The sequence below is a fragment of the Cyprinodon tularosa genome, unplaced genomic scaffold, assembly GCF_016077235.1.
Source record: "Cyprinodon tularosa strain WSP-4 unplaced genomic scaffold, ASM1607723v1 ctg671, whole genome shotgun sequence".
Taxonomy (NCBI): Eukaryota; Metazoa; Chordata; class Actinopteri; order Cyprinodontiformes; family Cyprinodontidae; genus Cyprinodon; species Cyprinodon tularosa.
The window spans coordinates 342931-364171 of record NW_024039420.1 but is presented as its reverse complement, the minus strand read 5'-3'; the positions used below and the strand labels follow the sequence as shown (position 1 = coordinate 364171).

At 37.7% G+C, this 21241-nt stretch overlaps 2 protein-coding genes across 4 annotated transcripts; one reads left to right on the top strand and one right to left on the bottom strand.

Moving 5' to 3' along the window:
- The first annotated feature begins 308 nt into the window (after nt 1-308).
- Nucleotides 309-7421, top strand: lrit3b (leucine-rich repeat, immunoglobulin-like and transmembrane domains 3b). Of its 2 annotated transcripts, none has more exons than XM_038267401.1 (6): nt 309-474; nt 2985-3359; nt 3448-3533; nt 4954-5247; nt 5335-5394; nt 5501-7421. In XM_038267401.1, the coding sequence occupies exons 1-6, from the start codon at nt 377-379 to the stop codon at nt 5818-5820; spliced, it is 1233 nt and encodes a 410-aa protein (XP_038123329.1). In that variant the 5' UTR covers nt 309-376; the 3' UTR covers nt 5821-7421. The 2 variants fall into 2 exon arrangements, with proteins under 2 accessions (XP_038123329.1, XP_038123330.1); XM_038267402.1 differs by having other exon boundaries at nt 5475-5544.
- LOC119771441 (glutamyl aminopeptidase) lies at nt 4503-21032 on the bottom strand. 2 transcript variants are annotated; one of them, XM_038267400.1, is made up of 21 exons: nt 20221-20867; nt 19706-19847; nt 18874-19008; nt 18643-18763; nt 17282-17436; nt 15075-15188; nt 14870-15004; nt 14373-14438; nt 14213-14278; nt 13793-13953; nt 13620-13702; nt 12059-12195; nt 11913-11968; nt 11676-11826; nt 10833-10906; nt 10638-10742; nt 10356-10529; nt 8727-8867; nt 8033-8114; nt 7729-7877; nt 4503-5296 (listed from the first exon to the last, which is right to left on the bottom strand). In XM_038267400.1, the coding sequence occupies exons 1-21, from the start codon at nt 20865-20867 to the stop codon at nt 5287-5289; spliced, it is 2904 nt and encodes a 967-aa protein (XP_038123328.1). In that variant the 3' UTR covers nt 4503-5286. The 2 variants fall into 2 exon arrangements, with proteins under 2 accessions (XP_038123328.1, XP_038123327.1); XM_038267399.1 differs by lacking the exon at nt 4503-5296 and having other exon boundaries at nt 7379-7877; nt 20221-21032.
- Between the last annotated feature and the right edge of the window lie 209 nt (nt 21033-21241).

Below are 21241 nucleotides of genomic sequence, written 5' to 3'. Positions count from 1 at the left end.
CCCCAGAGTGGAAAGAAGCAACACAAAGAAGGAGGTGAAAATAACAAATGGTGACAGAAACAACAGGTGCAGATTGGGGAATTAAACAAATGGGCAGGCAAAAATAATGTGGTCTCTCCTGATTAAATAATCCATAGAGAGGATGGAGGGTTTATTTCTCCTCAGGGTTCCTGCACGTTCAGGTGGGCCCTCTAGGTGTGATCTGCTGATCCGGCACCAAGGTGAGGGATTACAATCCCACTTGTAAGCGCAGTAATCCCAGCTAATCTGGGATTCCTTTTCATTCTGCAGTATGAACAAAGCTTAGGACTGGGGAGGACTTGCAAGCATGGAGAAACAGAGGATGTGTGAGAGCAGAAGATACGTTTGATGCGAGATGTTCCTGCTGGTTCTCCTTCACATCATGCAAACAGCTGTGTTGATCCGTTCCTGCCCAGTTCTCTGTGTCTGCAGCAGTGGAATGACAGAGCCCAGGTAGTTTTTTTTCCTTTCTATTCACTGGTTCTGCTTTATGCATGTTATTATTCCCTCATATTAAATAAATCAGTTTCACCATCATTATCCTAAGATGTAGTTTAAAACATTAGAGTGAGGATTTGACTACTGCAAAGAAATCCAGGCAATATGATTCCTGTGTAAGTCACATTTTGTTTATATTTATGTCATAGACAGCCACTCATAGACTCCAAATAAAAAATGATGCTAATTTCCAGCATGCATGCCTATTTTGTTGTGGGTTTAGCCAAGGAGATGACTTTGACAACTTTTATTGTCTTTTTGTATGCAGAGAGTTAACAAAACAAAATTTACTTTTGTACAGCTTTCATGATATTTCCATTTCTTAAAGTGCAGCAGTGATCAAAATGTAAACAGTGTGGGAGAAAAAACATGGCGCAAAAAATGAATGAATGAAATTGATAAATAGACATGTTGGTTTATACGTAGGCCTCTCCTATTAAGGCAGGAGTGACCAAACTTTTTGCCGTAAGAACCAAAAAATGTGCAGTAGTACTCAGATTGGTCAAAAGTTTCCATTTTTTATTTACCTAAAATACAGAATTCCCAACAACTGCCAAGTAATGCAATGCTTTAATGAAAGCAAGCAAAGCAGTATGATTTCTGTAAAAACAAAAACAAAAAGAAATCTGTAAATTCTAGAATAAGCATTGCAGGTTTAACTTGTAAAAAAGAAAAATACAGCAAACCTTTGACGTTTGTGTCTTTTCAGCAGCAAGGACAAGGATATAGACTCATCTGAAGCCTTTCTTTAGTAGAAGTCACTTGATTTGGAGTTTGTCATTTCCAATTTTTTTCCCCAAGGTTATGATATTTATGTAATTTATTTATTACTTATTTATTTTCAATTGATTGATTGACTTTATTGATCTCGGAGTGGAAAAATGTACTCGCTGCATCGACTCAATTAATACATATATCTATATTACAGCTGAAGTCTCTTATTTAGCAGGATTATTATACAGGGTTATATATATATATATATAGCTATTGCACAAGATATTGCCGTTGTTGTGTCACATTGGTTTCATGGGTGTCTACATCAACTGCTTGAGCTGGAAAACCTAATTTAGGTCATTCTTAACTTGTATTAAAGGGGCCACCTTAAAATTACTCTGAGGGTCGCTAATGGCCTCCAGGCCAAAATTTGGACAGCCCTGTATTAAGGATATTATTAGAGGTGTTTTCTTACCATCTAGTGGTCAGAGTGTGAATTACACCTGGTTCATCTTGTGTGATGGGATCAAAACTGTAAGATGTTTTTTAATATAATAATGTAACATTTTAGCAAACCAAGGCAATTAGGGCAGGGAAGGGAAAATAATGCTTGTAAAGGACAATAATATTCTTTAGGAACCAAGACAACCAGCCACACAGAAGAAATTGTTAAATCTTTGTTTTGGAATCAAACAAATGGCAGCTCAGGACACTGGATAGCAGGAAGTAAGTCCAAATCTGGGGCAGAAAATGATGTTCAGAGGTTGAGTATGGGCAGAATGGCACAACCTTTTTTTTTAATTTGGAACAACCAACCTGTCTGAGTGCTTCCATAAGAAGATCAGAACTCTGTGATGATTGATGACCTGTCCCCCCTAATCACATGTAACAAGAGGAAAACCCCAAGTTTCTGGTACAACAGCAAGACTAAGACAGAATCACATATTTATTTAGCCATAGTTCTCCAACAGTCTCAGTTTGGCCTTCTTAGCCAATACGGTTTACTCAAAATTATATCCATGAAATGCTCAAACATGCTTGTCACGTCATACATGTGTATAGAGGTAAGTACCCTTCTGTAGTTCTGAATGGCTCAGGTTGTTTCTGTTCTTTGTTTCTGCCTCTGTTGGATTTTCATTGTTGTTTTTATTGAAATTTGCTAAACCTAAATCCTGTATTAGTGTATTTGGGTTCTGAAAAACGCTTTTTCTGTGTCTGACTTTATTATATTTCCAAATTTTGTTTCAAAGGATTTTTTTTTTTATTACAAACCTCTACGTGTGCTTACAAATTTAAAAATATATATATTTGTTATATTTCTACACACAAAAAAGATGCTTTTATCAGTCAGAGTTAAAGGTATAGTGGAGGATGTTCTTTTTCTGGTTGGATCATCAAAATGAGTGGTCCTCCTAATTGTCAATCATTCAGGTGATATATTTATGTAAAGACATCCTATATGTTCGTCCCTATTTTCACTTACTGGGGGCGAGTCTGAAATAGAGGAAAAATTGCAAATATTCTTTTGGAAAGCAGGCTTGTATGTTAAACAGAGCATGAAAGAGGAGGAATGGGCTTGTGCATGCTCACGCACGTGTTGAATATATGCGTTCCATCTTGTGTTCAGCTAGAGTTGTGCATGTGCATTTTTTTTTTTAAGTGGAGAGGCCGGGTCTTTCAACAACTCACAAAGATCCTCCACTATACCTTTATTGAAAGTTCATCTTTGCCATGCTTATGTGTTTGGGCAGGTTGGTTCAGTGCAGTGATGCTGGGATGTCCACACTTCCTGTGAACGTTCCAGCCGACACAGTCAAACTTCGCCTGGAGAAGACCCTGATCTCCAGGGTGCCTCGAGCAGCTTTCTATAACCTATCTGAGCTACGCTTCTTGTGGCTGACCTACAACACCATAACATCTGTCCATCCCAGCAGCTTTGTCAACCTGAAGGCTCTAAGAGAGCTGCGCCTGGATGGAAACCGGCTGACAGCCTTCCCCTGGGAGGGGCTGAGAGACATGCCCCGCCTCCAGACTCTTGGACTCAACAACAACCGCCTAACCAGCCTTCCAGCTCATGCTGCGCTCTTCCTACCTAACATCACCTACCTGGATTTATCCAGCAACAGGTGGGTCATGGGGCCACAGTACAAGTGAGACTGTAAAAATGTATTTTATGTCAGCTCCACCTGCTCATTGATTCTCTCTTTTGCTCAGGCTTACCATGTTACCAGCTGAGCTTTTAGACCTTTGGTTTCCTCTTCCAGAGCTACAGGGAGGACCAGTTCAAAGAAAGATCCTAGGCAAGTATAAATAGAATTAGAGAGAAGGGGAAGACATGCAGAAAAGGTCAACAGGCCGGGAGTTGAACCTGCAATTGTCGCATAGAGGACCAAGCCTGTGTGCATGGGATGCACGCTTAACCCCTCAAACACCGCCACGTCCCATGGAAAGAGAAAAAAGAGAAAAGAGAAAATAAATCTGTACAATTGATTGATAAAAAAGAAATCTAAATGAAAGTTAGAAATTAAAGACAATAGCCAGTTCACAGACATGCAGGAAAAACTGCAATAAGTTGATTTTAGAAAAACTGAGAAAAACGTAATTTTAAGAAGACCATTGATCACTCTGCATTCCTAAAGACTGCTGTTATTTTTGAGTCTGCAACAGTATAGGCCAAGTATCGGATATAGCAAAGTCAACAGACCATGATCGTTTATGAAGGAATGAATGGATAAACGGAAAAAAGACCACCTCCAAATGTTTAAACCTCCAGACTACAATCCAGTTTTCCAAGGTCCAAACACACCCGATAAAATGCTTTTGATAAACTCTAGATCCTGATTAAAGGTGTCAAGTATTTCATCTGTACAGCTACACCAGAAGCAATGGCATAATTATCAGTAAGCAGAGACAGCAGTTGCTTAGGGGGCCCAGTCCTCTTAGGGGCCCCGTCAGTGACACCTGGTTGGCCCCCTACTTAATTATGGACTAAGACGTCTCTTTGAAGATGTAATGGTGTGTAAAATGCATCTTAAACCCACCTGTTACTGGGCTGACTGACTGGACCTTATTTATACCCCAACACATGCCAGATTTCAACATGATGGTGAGCCGCTTAAACACGACACCAATAGCCAAGCAGACAGTGGTACTTTTAATTAATATGTTAATAACTGTGTATAGTTTATTAGTTCAATAAACCTAACAGTTGATCAAAAATACACTCATATAATATGTTTCAAACCACAATAAAGATCTTAAAAGAACAATGTATTTGAGTATTTTATTTTTTACACTACGAGTTGGAATTAAGGGTAATCGAGAGCGTCGATTAAAAACATTGGGTAAAAAACTTCCCAAAATAAAGACGTTCTTTCAAAGAACCAAAGAGGGAGAGGTGGACGTTGCTGCTGCATTCAGTAAAGATTGCAACCAGGAGATGAATGGAGAGAGCGTAGGTGAGGAGAGCTGTGAAACTCAAGGTAGCCCGATAATACTTATTTTACAACAGAATATACTAAAGTATATCCATGTCTAGTGAAGGTGAAGAATGATGAAATGAAGTGCGTATTTATGGGGCACATTTTGGGTCGGTTGTCTATGGCGACCTTTATCACGTGTTATACTTCATTGGGGCCCACCCAGGTGATGTTGCTTACGGGCTTATTGTTGTGTCGTTACGCCATTGACCAGAAGAATAAAACCTGTCTTCTTACCCAGGTCTTCATGACAACCCCTGGCTGTGTGATTGCCAGATATCCATGCTGACATCATTGTCCATGTCTGTGGGGAGTCCAGTGGTTTTGATTGATCAGCTGCTAATGTGCAGCAGGTCTGTTGGCCAGTCCGGGTTGCTTCTAACACAGGATGATCTCTCTCGCTGTATGAGGCCCTCTGTCCAGCCAGCAGCAACCAGGGTTATCTCTCCACTAGGCAGCAATGTTATCCTCCGATGTGATGCAAGTGGGTACCCAACCCCAACGCTAACCTGGATCAAGACCTCTCCTTCCACTGGTAAGAGATGCGGGGCCAATCTGAGGTACTGAAGTGATGCTAGAATAATCTGGATTAAAGCAACAAAGAGTTTATTATTCTCAACAGGTTGTTGTCAGCAAGAGTTCCTGCAGAAACCTGAACAGCTGCCCAGGATTTTGGAGAGCTGTAAGTTGTCACATATTTGAAGCATTAATATTATTTTCATAATTAAGCTTTTACTTTTTTCCTCAGATAAAAAAATTCAGTTTAAACTGTCTACCACTTGTTTCAGTCATACAGGAATCTCCCAGGGTCGGCGTTCGTTGGTCAATAATCAGTCTGAATGGCTTATCTTACAAGGATGCTGGGGAATATCGCTGTCAGGCACGAAACATGGCTGGAATATCTGAAGCTCCAATCAAACTCAGGGTTATGGGAATCACAAGACTGTCTCGTTTCCCAAAAAGGAAATCTCAAAAGACTTTGTCCAAACCATCACCAAAATACAGAAAGCGCCCCCGAACTCCTGACGTCTACAACCTCAAAGAAAAGGAGAGTCCGAACATTACAAATGCCCCAACGATTTTACCGAACAACACCCCGGACATTTAAACTCTTCATTTTCATTCATTTCAAGAAAACAAAGCATATCATTGATGTTCGGTCCATACCAGTGAATGTACCATTACTGTCCGCCATCATCAGTAGCCCTGGTTGTTAACCTGCTTGTTCAAGGTAGGCGCTGCTGTGGTGTTGGTGGTGTTGGAAGGGGGGCTGGTGGAGCAAGAGTGAGGGACCTGGAGGAGGTGCTTGTTCAAATATTCAGGGTAAGTCAGCAGTTCTCTTAAAACTCCCTACTGCTGCTTTGACCTCTGGATTCGAGGGTAAAAAGACTTGTTCCCCTCTCTCAGTTGATTATCTACCATGTGATTTATTTCACCCTGACCAAACCTCAACTGCTTAACCCTTTCCATTTTGGTCTCTCATTTCTTAAAGGTTTGTCTGGGGGGTAGGGTTATGCTTTCACAAGGCCAGAGACAATCTTTAATTATTCTAGCATAAACCCATATCCCACCAAGTCTAAACTCTTTTAACATGCCATACATGTTCTGTAGAAGAAACAGTTGAATGTGATTGCTGTAATAAAAAAAAAAAAAAAACATGTATGTTGTTGATTTGATTAATTTGATTTTTAAAATGTTTTTCATCTCATATATTCACTTTCACAGAGAAAATTAGACTGCATTTGCTGTAGATTGGACTATATCAGGTCATGTGACGTGGTCTTTGCTCAAACAGGTGTCCATGTTTAGGAATCAGGAAGAAATTAGTAAAAGTGTTACGACTTCTACATTCAAGGACTGTATTTCTGAAGCAAGACACCATTTCCAGACTGACTCTGATATTTGTTAAGAGCTTAATTATCTATGAGTCACATCAAAAAAAAGAAAAAAATGATATCAGGCTGGTGTTAGTATAATGCTTAAACCACACCTTTTAAATAAGGACTGAAGCTGAAGACTTAGAAGCTACTTACTGGGGTACATCTTCATGACATGTTCACCTTTTGCCTTCATAGCTGCCATTTAATCTTTTTGGCAATGATTCAAAAGCAGTTGTCATAGATTTTAGCCCATATTCACATTGTGGCATCTTGTAAATGGTGCTATGGTGGCTATGCATTCATTATGTCATTCTGTAACTACTCACTGTAAAACATTATCATGACAAGATTATGTTTTAAAAATGCTCAATTTCTGACAAAAACACGAAACACCTTCAAAGGACCCTTGCACCATATTTGTAGTAGAGGTCTCTGATGCTAATAAGGTAATTTCATGACATCTTTGACTCACTGTCATGTCTTTTTATAAATGTCCACCAAGCCGCTGGTAAATTATATACACATTTAGAAAATTACCAGAAAGCTGCATGCGCAGCAAAACAGTTACATTTCAACCATGACAGTGCAGATTTAAACCACTGCTTGTTTTGCTTAAGGAGTTCCCTTACATCTCTGCCATGCATTTCTATTTTTCTGTAAATGTAGGAAATTGTCAATTGAATGATTTAAACTATCATGCTCCACAAGGCTCAAATTTTGGTCACATTATTTCAAAATACTACCTTAAATCTCTGTTTTTAAATGTAATGAATTATAGGACAAAAATGGTTCGCATAAAAATATTTTTATTAAGCTTTGTGTTCTTTAAGACCTGATTAAAAAAATACACATTTTACAAGAATCTTTACAAGAATATTATTTAAGTCCTATCATAAATAACTTCAATTACTTAATATTATTGTAATCATTTCTTTCAGAAGTTTATTTTGTGTTTTACTCAAAAGGTTTGAGGCACATGCAGAAAAGAACAGAAAATGTTTGGCTAATTCCCCAGTAATGAGCTCAGAATCAAAATTAATGATTGTCTTTGTTTCACTGGGAGTGAATTCCTCACAGACATGGAGACTAAACTAAGATTTTTTACAGAACGCAGCAGACTGGGTTAAAATTCCCACTTTTCAGAAACGTTGCTCTCCAACCATGCTGCAATTTCAGCCTGGTTCCTGTTGGTCCACTCGATGTTGTTCTTTACTGTCTCCAGGGCCTGCTGCCTGGGCATCTCTCCTGCTCCAGCATCTGGAGTCAGTTTGAAGAAATTCTCCATCTGAAGAGCCAGAGTGAGAAAAATTCATTAGAAAAAGGAAAAACGAAAACACAAACAGACCTCGAGAGGAATGAATTCAGAAGCAGTTAAGGCGTACAGAGGTTTTTTTTCCTAACTTTTCAAAAGACCAGAAAAACATGAGGACATGTTCTGACCTGCCACAGCTGCAGCTCGCTGTTGTAGGTGGTTGTGATCCAATAGGGCAGCCGGCCAAGGTTCCTATCATTGATGGTATATCTGTTGAAACACATGAATCATCAGCATCGCCAACAAATGCTTGTTTTTCATGCTCATGAAGATATTATATTTCAACTCTGCATTGATTTGGTTATATTGAATTACAAAATGAATACATGAAAAAAAAAATTATTGCATACAAAAATATTCTGGTGCAAAAATAAATAAACTTTGAAAAATAAATATGTGATGGTGTTTTAAAGATCTGATGCTACAAGCTTGCTCTGGGCTTCAACTTAGACCTTTGAATTGAACAAATGCTGTCATTTGAAATGACAAACCCCAGTTCTTACCTAAAGTAAATGTTTGACAGTTTACAGGAATATCTGCACTTTGTTTCCTTTGAGCAGAAACTTTATATGTAATCCTCCTCATTTTGAGGAGGATTACTCTGTAAAGACCATCATTACACTGTAAAGACTGTCATGCAATAGTCTTTACAGTCTGTTCCATTATCATAGTTTATTATGCCTGAGAATGACTTGGATGTCTACCTCATATACATCAGCTGACTGGACTTGCAAATTAATGTTTAAAAACAGCAAGCTCAACTAAATAAATTATAATTTTATAAATGGTATTTTAAGGTAGTTCTTGCCCGGTTGTACTGACCTGTTGACCAGGAAGTCCCAGTTTAAGGTGGTCCAGTCCCAGGCCATTTTCTGACCCACTGGGTTGTACGACACATACCGCACCACTGTGAACAGGTCCTGACTTCTTATCACACTCTCATTTTTGGTGGCCTCCAGAAGACTGTTGGACAGAGCAAAGTTTCATCTTTACGATTCTTTACAACCTTTTTTTATTATTATTTCAAACTTGACAGGCTAGATTTAAAGATAAAATACAAACAGGAAGGTTTGATACAAAGTTGAAGACCACAGCCCCCTCTATCCATCTGCAAAATGTTCAGGAATATTTACTTTAAAATATCAGTTTAAGGAAACCCTCGTTGGAATCAAGAGCAATTTAAATCTTAACTTTTGTCAAATATGGGGATATTTGTGGCACAGATAGTAAACTGAAACACTCATTCTGACTAAAAATTAGAAAGTAATGAGTTAACGACTGGGTACAGTAAGGGGTCAATAAACTACAGTATATCCAGTCCTGTCCAAGTAGGAGGAAGATAAGTTACAGTTAGAGAGCTTTGGAAACATTCATCTGTCAAAGGGGACACATCAAATGTCTGCCACACTTTCCTACAAAGTTCCTGATTTTGGTATTTGTTGCAGTCATCTTTAGTCCTGAGATGTGAATGCCAATGGGTGTTGCCAATGGGTCTGTAGCATTGAACAATTCAGGCCTTTAATTCAGCTCAAAACCACAGATCCACATTTAATTCTGATTTTAATGAGCTAACCAAGTTGCAAAATGTAAACCAGGCTTTAATATTAGAAAAGTAGCCGTTAACATTCTCCATAGGTGTCTGATAGGTTATTAGAACTGTACTTCTCCATAGGTCAGTCGGAAAGAAGAGCCTGGGTTTAGGGGTTGCCAGGAGTTGTTTTTCAGAAACCCATCAATTCAGCTGAAAGGAACTCTGAATCAACAACTGATTTTTACACCATTCCATGATTCCAACTTGGCTTTAGAGATGACCCCCTCCTCTTCCAACATGACTGCATATCAGAGCGCAAAGCAAGGCCCATAGCAACATGGATGAAGGAGTTTGGTGTGGATGAGTTTAACTGGCTGTCACAAAGTCATAACTCAACCCACTAGAAAACATTTGGGATAAATTAGAGAGGGTGAGTTAGAGCCAGGCATTCTCTTCAAACCTTAGCTTATGATCTTATGAAAGCAAGTCTGAAAAACGATATAAGATTTCCATAAATAAATATGTGGACAGCCTTCCCCGAAGATTTAAAGCCGAGGGGTGAACCAGTGTCACATTAAATATAAAGTAAGAATGGGATATTACTTAAAATTATATGTGATTCAAGGCAGGTGAGCAATATAGTATATTTTCCTACAGTTTCTTTCTTTTTGTTTTGTTTTGTTTTGATATTATTCAGAAAAAAGATTAGAACTTTTCAGATATTTCACAATTATGTTACATTAATACTACAAAGCCTGCTTTGCTGCAGAAATTCTATTATTTGAGCCTCAATTGCGTAAAATATATGTATTTTTTTTTCGTACAAAAACATTTACAGGAAGCACTGATTTTAAAAATTGAAGGGGCTAGATGGAGATGGCCTAATGCTGATATTCAGGGGATCAAACCTTCACACTGACTTGTTCAAAAGCTCCACATTGTCCACCGATGCCAGTCCGTACAGAAGCTTGTCCTTCTCCTGAGCCAGAGTCGAGCTTTTGTACCTTCGGAACATCTCGTTCCACTTCTCTGGAGTCCCTGAATTCTTCATGCCATAGCGGTACACCAGTAGCCTCAGGTTGACGGGAATGCTGCTGCAGATTAAAAATGAAAAATAACAGAAAATATGTTAGAATTGAAGTTTAAGATTTTGTTTGAAGGTTCAGTGTTTTTGTAGGTTTAAACACATTAAAAAAGCTAACCTGAGAGTCTTATCAATCCACTGGTCAAATAGATTGGATGCTTGGTCCAAAGAATCCTTGTCTCCCACACCACATGCAATGCTGAGGACAGTTTCCCTTAGCAACCTGCACAATAAAGCAGTCACTGTCAATATATGTTCAGTACAAATTTTAAAAGTAACCATTTAGTATGAGTATACACTGTCTCTTATGTACCTTTCTGTTTGTGTACCCTCATCAACCCAGCCAAGCTTTGTCACAATTGGTTTAACCAGGCCACTAAAGAGTTTCTACGAAAAAAAAAAAAAAACTTAAATAAGTGAAAGAAGCAGGAAAAAGTTTTTAAACTTAAGCCTAAACAGATACATAAACTTGCCACTCAAAATACTTTTTTTGTATTTTTGGTTAATCGTTTGGGAGCTAATAAATTATTTCACAGTGAAATTTGGGTTTTTAATTATTATTGCATATGTTATGACTCTAAATGTAGTATTTTTGGCTGCTTGTCAAAAATCTTTGATAGCACTGATAAAACTACAAGATTTTTGAGAAAGCAAAAGCTAAATAAATGAACGCGAATCAGAGAGACACCTGAGAGACGTCTTTTACATATTCAAAATGTAAATGATATAATTATATCCCCAGTTTTGCATCTGTATTAATCATAAATTATTTTGTCTGCATTTCTTCAGCTTATGATAGTTTTATTGTTTCCCTGGTATTTGTAACTTTCTTATTTCAGTTTTTTTTAGGACAAATAAAAGCCTTTATGATATAACAAGTTTCCCTTTTATTTCTTTATTTTGTGTTTTTCTTTTATTTTTATTTATTATTTTCTCATGTTTAATCTCATTTGCAGAAAAATATCTTTACTTTGTTTTATATTTCCTACCAGATAAATGTAAGTACTGGTTGATAGGATATGGGATGTTTGAGATAGACTAAAAAAGAGATTTGTAGTTCATATGCACCATCAAAAGTATAATTTTTCTATTTCATTCAGATATTTAGCTGGATTCCAGATAAATGTCTTGATGATGTGAATATTCAAATACTCACCTGAAACTTTGGGTACAGGTCCTTGTTGTTGGCCATCATGTCCCGAACGTAGGCGATTGATGATGAGACACGTTTCCACACAATGTACTCAGTCTCAGCTTCCAGGTATTTAGTGAGATTGAAGGCATTACCGTAATCTATAATATCAGCCCTTAAAAACAAACCAAAATTATAGCATTTAGATTTGTTTGTCTTAGTACTGTTGAGTCTTTTCTCCGTTTTCCTTGTTTTTCCAACCTTGCCAGGGCAAAAACATCATCGATGAAGCTTGCTCGGTCAGCTGCATCAAACTCCTGGTTAGGGAATAAAACCATTTGATTTGTGTAAGTGAATATAACCTTTAATTTGAAAAGATAAAGTTGAGATCTAGGGAGGTGAGATACCGTGTGGTTTGTCATGAGCAGCTGGCTGATAGAGGTCCACATATGGTCTTCATGGTTGACTCTGTAGAATCCAATGTGGTCGTTATTTATCTTTAGCAGTCCATCTTCACAGGCCGAATAATTATTGATGACGTGTTCTGAAAAAGAAAACATTTACATTGATACGTTTCTGAGCTTAAAAAACAGAAAAAGAAAAAAAAAAACATCTACATATTTTTATCTGGAATTTTTTAATTTGGGTTAATTTAAGTTTTTTTTTTTTTTTTGATTTACTGAAAGTAAAAAATTAAACTATAAACTAACAACTGGAAGTCCATTTGATCCATTAGGCTTAAATGGTAGCAAAGTTCCTTTCATATTGTAATAAACTACTACATCCCAAAAAGACGTAAAGCACTTTGACACACTGAGATGTTTCTCCATAAAAGTTTGCTTTTAGGGTCACCATCCTGATGGAAGTTGGATCGGCTGATCTCTGCAAGAGTTCATTCATGCAGCATCCAACATGTCCTTCAATCCTGATGCTTTTCTAAACTTCTCATTTTGGTGTTAAATGTCCTATGATACATTTCTCATGACCACAGTTGAGAGTTAGAGGATCGATGGGCCAATAAATCCAAGTCTTTTCCTTTTGGTTCAGTACTTTTTTTCAGTGCTTTCAGATGAAACCGACCTACGGTCCCACCATCACTTAGAAGCAAACCTTGAAACCAGAACTCCTCAGCTTAAGAGTGCATTCCATGTATAGTCATTGTAAAATTTATAAACCATAGTGTTCTATAATCGTAAATTGAATTATATGAGATGAGATCAAGAAGGTTTCAGGTGGAGGACGGAAATCTAGACATCGTTCTCTTTACCAACACTCCCTGGACCACAATGAATATCTCATCAGAGAGTGTTTGGTGTCCTCCCACTCAGGACACTTATAAAATACATAAAAGGCATATAGACTTTTGCTGTTTTTTTCCAAAAGTATATCTCTACAGAGTGGGCTCTGAGTGCGCTCTTCGGTTGATTGGATCCAGGATCTCCTTTCCTTTGTTGATAGCAATCTCATAAGCAAATATGCAGGTTAGGACATAGATGAAGCCATAAATCCAGACCTTTACCTTTAACACTCAGCTTCCTTTTAACCACAACACAAGTCCCATAGGCAGATGCAGCTTTGAACCTTTTTTTGTCCTTTTCCCATTAAGAAACAGAGAAATCTGTAAGGGTTTAACTTTGTAGAAAAAATATAAAATCTGTAAAATATAAAGTAGATTTACAGACTACAAAGCACCCTGCAGTCATCATTTCATACATTTTGATTATTAATATGATTCTTTTATAATATAAGGAGTTATTTGACAGAATGTGTTTCTAGAGCTCCTATGAAAATCCATTTATCAGCATCACATGGAGCATTTAAAATGACATATATTCTGGGGGTTTTTTGTCGAAAAACACTATATTACACTACACTGTCATTTGTCACTCTCAGTGAAAAAGCTGCACGAAGAGACAGTTCATGATTTTGAGCTTTAAGGTGAACCTTTCTAACAGTTTCAGGAAGTACCTGGAGTGCTCTTGTTAAACATTGTCTCCACTATCTTGTCACTTTTCACAGAGAACCATTTGACTGGAATCGTCCACTTGTATCTGAAACCAAAACACGTTCATGGTAAATAATAATGGTAATTATGACATTTTGTATGTTTTCAACTGTAAGGATCCAAGTGGTACACGCACTGAAAAGGTGATGCGGGCTGGCTGGGGTCAGCCAAGGGGTCCAGGAGGAAACGCTTCTGGGTCAGTTTGGTGTTTGTCTCTGAAACGGTGAGATCTACGACAGGGTAGCCCATCTGTTTGGTCCATGTGTCCATAACGTCTGCAACGGGTAAGTTGCTTACCTGAACACAGAGAGCAGCTTCCGCTTAGATAGTTAATTATTTGACTTTAAAATGAGGCCTTTAAATAGTTTTAACTTTGTGTAACAGTGACATATTGTGCATGATCTTATCAGTCCTGAAAATGCTGCTCAACACATTATATGTGCTGCTGGATTGAGTTGTAATGTCCTGTGGTATCAAGTGCTGCATTATGTCTTATATGTAGATACTTTGCATAAAGCTGCCCTGGTTCTGTCATGAGAACAACTTTCAAACGTACATCGGCCATAGATGTCCAGAAGTTGGCTGTTTTGGCGTTTTTGAAATAGAAGTCCTTTAAATATTTCTGTTGAAAGACAAAAGGAGAAAAGAGACAATTGTAAGTGTAGTTGTGCATTTCTGATGTCTATTCAGATGGTTACTGGAGATGGCTCACTCACCCGGCAGCCATCTCTGAATACATCCCTTCCTATCCAGTCCTCCAGCATGCGGAGAATAGAAGCTCCCTGTAATTAGGGTTAACAGTCGGGTTAATAAACATATTTTATTTTTGGATATAACACTATATCTTTTTAAATATGGATAGAACAGGGATCAATCCAGGGTTGAAAATATTCAGATATCTGGAATCAATACTAAGAGGAGAGATACATTTTTTTTCAAAGTCTTGCGGATCTGTTGATATTTTAGACTATGGTAGCCTGAAAACTACGGAAATTATAATATTTTTATGTTTTAAGAAAAAAAAAATTGTGAGAAGGAACAATTTTTAAACATGAATACAGAGATTATTTCTGTTTATTTAAATCCCCCACCTTCTGTCTTATCACAACCCCATTTATTTAGTAGAAGGGAAATAATATTGCAGAAAATCTGAAAAGTGTGGCAAAGCTAATTAGACTTTTTTTTTTATTATTTATTGACCCGAAGCTTTCACCTTGCTGTAGGAGATGGCATCAAAGACAGAGGTGATTTCTGCAGGGCTCGATACATCTACGATGATTGGATGAGAGGAAAGGAGGGCGTCGTCCACCATGACAGGAAGCACGTCGTCAGTGATCATGATGTCTCTCTGCGAAAGGAGACTTCTTAGGACGAAATCCAACAGGATCAAGAATTCTGTGGAGACCTGATAAACTCACCATGCCCCAGGTCGGCTCGGCCTTCTCCACACCAATGTACTCGAAGAAACTTGCAAAGCCCTCATTGAGCCAGAGGTCATCCCACCAATCCATGGTGACAATGTTTCCAAACCACTGCAAGACAAAATTGGCATGAGGGTCTGTTCATATTCATCATTAATCTGATTCAAACTAAGATTTGTTATATCTGGTTATTAAAATGATAATTATTCCTAATGAAAAATGACAACAAACAAGAAAGACAAGTGATTCTGGATGCTGCAGATCGTCGTGCTCAAAATTGATACAGAAACTGAACCTGCAATCTGTTTCAGGTTTTATAGATTGCATGGCAGGTGGTAAGTAATTATCCCTATGACCAGCATATGTTCTGCATATGCATTAAGGCAAACAGTTTTTGCACCTGCTTTTCCACTAATTTTAGGGCTTAAACCCCATGTGAAGCTTCAGTAGATTAGCTTTGCATGACGCATGCAAACCTTTAGAAGATTGGAGGCTTTGTGCTCACTTTACAGTCATGCACGGTCAGGTTCCAGCCTATATTTCAGGCCTAGAGCCTGACATCTCCTCCCTCAGGAGGAATCCAGTTAAAATGGTTCCTCAGACATGTTTCAAATGCCCAGGGAATAATTCCACTACAGCTGTGTTTCCCAAATAATGGGGGATCTCTTGATCTCTAGACTATTTTTTTTACTAGTTTAAGCTGTATTGTGTTATAAATATGCTATTTCATATTTTCTTTTATGTTTTATCTTCCTTGTTTTTTTATGCTCATATTAATGCAAATCAATTTGTGGTTTTTGACCTATAAATGCAGCTCACAGTAACTACTTACCAGTCATTATCTAAGAAATATTCAAATGTATGATTAAATGTATGAAAAGAAAAATGTGTTCTTTTATTACTTTAACTGACAGAATAATTACAACAAACATAATTTTTTTTATTTATGTTTTTTATTTATTTATTGTCTTGTTTTTGTATCTACTAATTATTATTCATCTAAATTTCAAGTTTTATCTACCCATTGATTAAATCTTTTATTTCAATTATTTCAGATTTCTAATTGCCGTTACATATCGATTTTGTAAACCTATTTCCTTTTTCTATTTAGATCACTGTTAATATTGACATTAAAAGTTTGTTGTAAATTTAACCAGAACAGTTTATGGAACTGTATACTTATAAGCATCTGCAAATGTAATCTGTTTGTTTGTTTGTTTTAGACAACTAATATATAATGCTTGCTCCTAATTTATTGTATATGATTATATGATTCAAATTTGATTAAAGCTCAATTTTTTTCATTTATCCTGGCATTTTTTCCCCGAATCAAATCATATTGATGTTTAATGTGGCATGGTTTACTTTGTAAAACAATTTGGAAAAGGTATCTATATTCGTGTTTATCTTTACTTCATGTTCTACGTTTAGCCCTAAATTTAATACATTTATGTATTTGTTTTAAAGTGGTATATTTGTAATAATGCTTACACTTAAATATCTAACAAATAATATTATTACATTTCAATTGAGTCACAGTTGCAAATCCACCCATCCATGGATCAGTTGAAGAGAAGATTCTAGCTGCTAAAAAACTACAGTTAAATCTAACTCCTTTTATTTAGGAAAACTTTTAGTTTTAAATCTGCATTGTGATGAGAAAATTAGTTATTGTGTTGTGTTGTTTTTTTTTAACACCAGGAATCTGCTTCGCCATGTATTCGTGTGCCCACGATTATTTTTTGCACTCAAAAGGTTTAAGGTTCACTACACAGTTAACTTGGATCAGCTTTACCACAAATTCATAAGCAACCAGGAACGATCTGTTTCAGGTCATAAAAATTTAAAGACAGTCAGCATTCTTCTTATCTTTGACATGTGGAAAACAAATGGTCATTATGCTTAATAAAAATCTTAAATGAAACAACTTTTAATGATTGACAGGAAAAATCTGTAATCTGGTTTCCTTGCAATAAAGATAAAAAGACATTTACTTATAAACTAACTTATCTATCATCTGAGGCTTAAAAGTTCAAACTTGAACTTTCAACAAGAAGCAAAAGAAATAAAATGAACTTAAATCTCTTTATCCATAAAATGTTCAATACCATCAAAATCTAAGTCCTTTTAACACCAAAAAGATCTCAAAAAATGTCTCTAAAACTAATCTAACTATAGAAGGTAAAGATTATATATTCTGTTACCTGGTGAACCAGTTCATGGGCGATAACGCTCGCCACACGCTGCTTGTTGCTGGAGGAAGACTCTTTCTCGTCGTACAGCAGGTTGGTCTCCCTGTAGGTAATGAGCCCCCAGTTCTCCATAGCACCAGTACCGAAGTCGGGGATTGCGATCTTATCTGAACAGAACAGCACAGAAAAACCTCTGAGGTGACTCTATATAGTGTGTTTTATTTCTTTGCTGCTTAATAAATTTGCACATTTAAGTATTAACAAGCTCTTCCTTGGAGACACTTTTTTCTCTTAATAGATCGAAACCAAATAAGTAGCAAATACAAAGAGGGAAGGGGGTGGTCTACCCCCTTTGTGGCCCTTTGTTGTTGAAAAGTGCATATTAAGGTGCCCTCTTGGTGGCCAAAACACGTGCCAAACTGCTCCCTTGGGAATAATAACACGTGCTAAAGTGCGTCCTTAGAAGCCAAAATAAGTGCTAAAATGCCCTCTTGGGAGCCAAAGCACGTGCTAAACTCCTCCCTTGGGGGCATAAGATGGCTAAAGTGCCCCCTTGGGAGCCAAAACATATGACAAAGTGTCCCCTTGAGAGCCAAAATAAGTGCTAAAATGGCCTCTTGGGAGCTAAAAACATGTGCTAATCTGCCCTTAAATGTCCTCTCAGAAGTCAAAGCATGTGCGAAACTGCTCCATTGGGGTCTATAACTTATGCTAAGATGCCCCCTTTGGAGCTAAAATGTGTTAAAGTGTCCTCTCGGGAGCCAAAACAGGTGCTTAAGTACTCCTACAGTTGTGAGCAATATGTCCCCTTTATTTTTCTTTCAGCACCTGCCCTTTTGAAAGGCCTTTGTATGCCACTGGAAGAGATAATGTATTGCATAAAACTTATGTCAGGAGATAAAAGATTATCCTCTTTTTATGATGGAAACAAACAATTTATACATAACATGACCGATAAATAGTAAAGCCTTAAATTAGGACATAAATAATAGTTCGGGTAACTTAGTGCTCATCATCTTAGATATGTAATACCTAAGATGTTTGGAGAATCTGAGGGGTTTTTAAGGTAAATATAAATCAGAACATTCAAGGAAATATTTAATGGAATTGGATTTAAACCTTACTGTAGTATAATTGAAAGGAGATAAAACTGAATTACATTTAGTAAAATCATTAATGGGAAATATATTTTTTTCTTAGGTTAGATAAAACTGAATTTAAGTTATCCAGTGAAAATTATAATATATTATATGTTATTGTATTTAATTACATTATTAAATCTGGGCAGATTATGCTGCAATTAAGAGTTTCTCATTATTAGTGGACTGAAGTGGACTTTTTGATGACTTTTTGGTGTTGGTTTTGAAGCATACCCAGTTTGGAGATGGAATATGACATGTTGAAATATTCCTCAAAGTAGTCAAATATTATCTTTGTTGTGTCTGCTGCATATTCTGCAGTCGCTAATTGGCTCGGCTGGGCATAGATCCTCAACTGCAACAGAAAACATCCCAATAATTACTGAAAGTACATAAAAAAACACTTGTTATAGATTCAGTATAAAAAATAATTCTAACATTTGAATCAGATTTAAGAAAACTTACAGGAATGTTACTGGCAGATTTTCTTTCCACGAAACCAAACTGGTGGACGGCAAAACAAACGAGGTAGGTGCTCATTGGAATGGATTTCTGGAAGGTTGTTTTTAGTTTATTGCCGGGCAGTACCTCGGAAGGACCCTGGAAAGTCAAAGCAAATGCTAAATGTTTAATCTAATCAGTTGTTGATCATGTTGATTTAATTTTTATTTTTGTACTGATGGTAAATTCCTCAGAAAAAAAAGGAAAAACATGCATTCCACCTTTAGTATTCAGAGCACCAAACCTTGCTCTGACTAAACAATGGAGACATTTGTGTGTTTGTTCTCCCTAAACCAAAGTAAACAATAAACTCTTTGTAGTTTTGGATTTAAATATAAAATCAAAACTACTGTTCATGACTTGACTAGAAGTTTGATCTTTGGTTAGTGCTTAATGGATTTAATGCAGCTTTAATGAGGTAAATATGTGCTTTGCTTTTCCAAAGTCCCATATTTCCTGGACTGTGATTAGGATACACATTACAGACCAGCCCATAAAGCAGTCGTAGAGCCAATAAGAGACCAATTATGGGCCTCCTCCACTCTGTTTTCAAGCTCATCCCAAACTGGTTGACTCATATATACTATAACTGAGGGGAAAAGGACTAACAGTGAATTATTTACCTAAAGGACATGACGTCCAAGAAATGTTTCATTTTTTACGATGTTAATGTTTCTGATGAAACTTAGTATTTCTTAAATAATGCTAGAAAGAATCTATTTTTGGTTTTCAGAGTCTGTCCCACCCACAGCACCACACTTTTATTAATGTCAAACATTACTGCTTTCCTTCCTACCTCTGGTGGCATGTTGGAAAGAGCACCATATTTATCGTCATGGGTGATGGAGACTTTATAGGTGGCTTTCTTGTTTGGTTCGTCAAAGCAGGGGAATGACTTCCGAGCATCTGTTGGCTCGTGATCAGTTGCAGCAATCTTCCTGGTAAAAAAAAGAAAGAGAGGTTTATATCTCCCAATGGCGCTCTATTACCGGTATATGCCAAATTAACTTGTTATTTCTTAAGTCCTTTTTTCCGTTTTTACCCTCTATATAACAAACTTCATAGCACAGGTTTAGGAGATAAAATGATCAGCAGCCTAACCAGTATTCTAGATCTGGATGGAATATATAAAATATATAATATATAAAAACATTTGGAAGAGCTTTAGAAAGCTTGGAGATGTATTGATAGAGACCCCTATAAAAGATTAGAGATTATCACACTTTGTTATTATAGAAGTCATTTAATGAGGCCTGTCTTGTGACAGAAAAGGTTTCTGTTGTTACAGGAGGCAGAAATGTTGTCTCTTACTTGGTCACTCCGTTCTCTGTGTAGATGACCCTATAGAATCCCACCACAGATCCGTTCAGCCAGCCCTGGAAGTCCAGACTGAGAATGTACACCTCTCCTTGGCGTGTGGCGGGTAGGTCCTCTGTGGCCTCCACCACCACATACTCCTCAGGTTTGTATTCAAAGCAGCGGTTGACCTTCACCTCCCTCTGTGTCCCCTGGCTGTCCTCCATCCTTAGCCTGGGCATGGCGCTCACAAAAGTCTCCCTGATGTGCAGCCATAAGTGACGGGTGGGTTTAGTGACCTCCACTTGAATATCCACCGTGCCTGTGTAGGTGTCGTCGACCATGTTTGGTTCCAGGTGAAGGTCATAGTGGGTCGGTTTCACGTAGTCGGGCAGACGGAAATTCGTCCAGTCTCCACTGGTTTCTGTTGAAGGCTTACAGGGCCCTCTGTCAGACGGAGGGGGCGGTGTAGGTCCAGCTGTGGGGGCTGCTGTGGGGGCTGCTGTGGAGTCTGTTGTGGAGGAGGTGGATTTGGAGAGGCCAACCCCCAAACCCACAGCCAAGGAGCAAATCACCACAACTGCACAGATGATGGCTGCATGTTTGCCTCGAATGCAGTAACGCTTATCCTTGTCCGATTCCAGGATGAAGCTGTCAGGCATGCTGACTCTGAAAAGCGCAAACTTTTGAAGGTAAACTGCTGTAAAGGAGACCTGGAATCAGAGCTTCTGCTGTGTTTGCTCTAGCTGTGCAACAGCTGAACCAGAGCCTGTCCCTGTGGTGCTGAGGGGAGGAGAGATGAAAGAGGAGGAGAAGTAAAAAGAGGCTCTCTTACAGTCAGTCAGAGATTTATTCAGCCCTACATGATGTTAACACGCCTCTTTTTGTTAAATATCGACAATCTGCCTGTAAATCAGCAACTAAGGCTGAACATTCTCTGCTGTTGGACAATAGAAGCACAAAGAAGTAGAATTTGAAGTTTGAGACAGCATCATTGGGGGACAGGAAATTTCAATCTGCCCACCTTGTTTTTGGG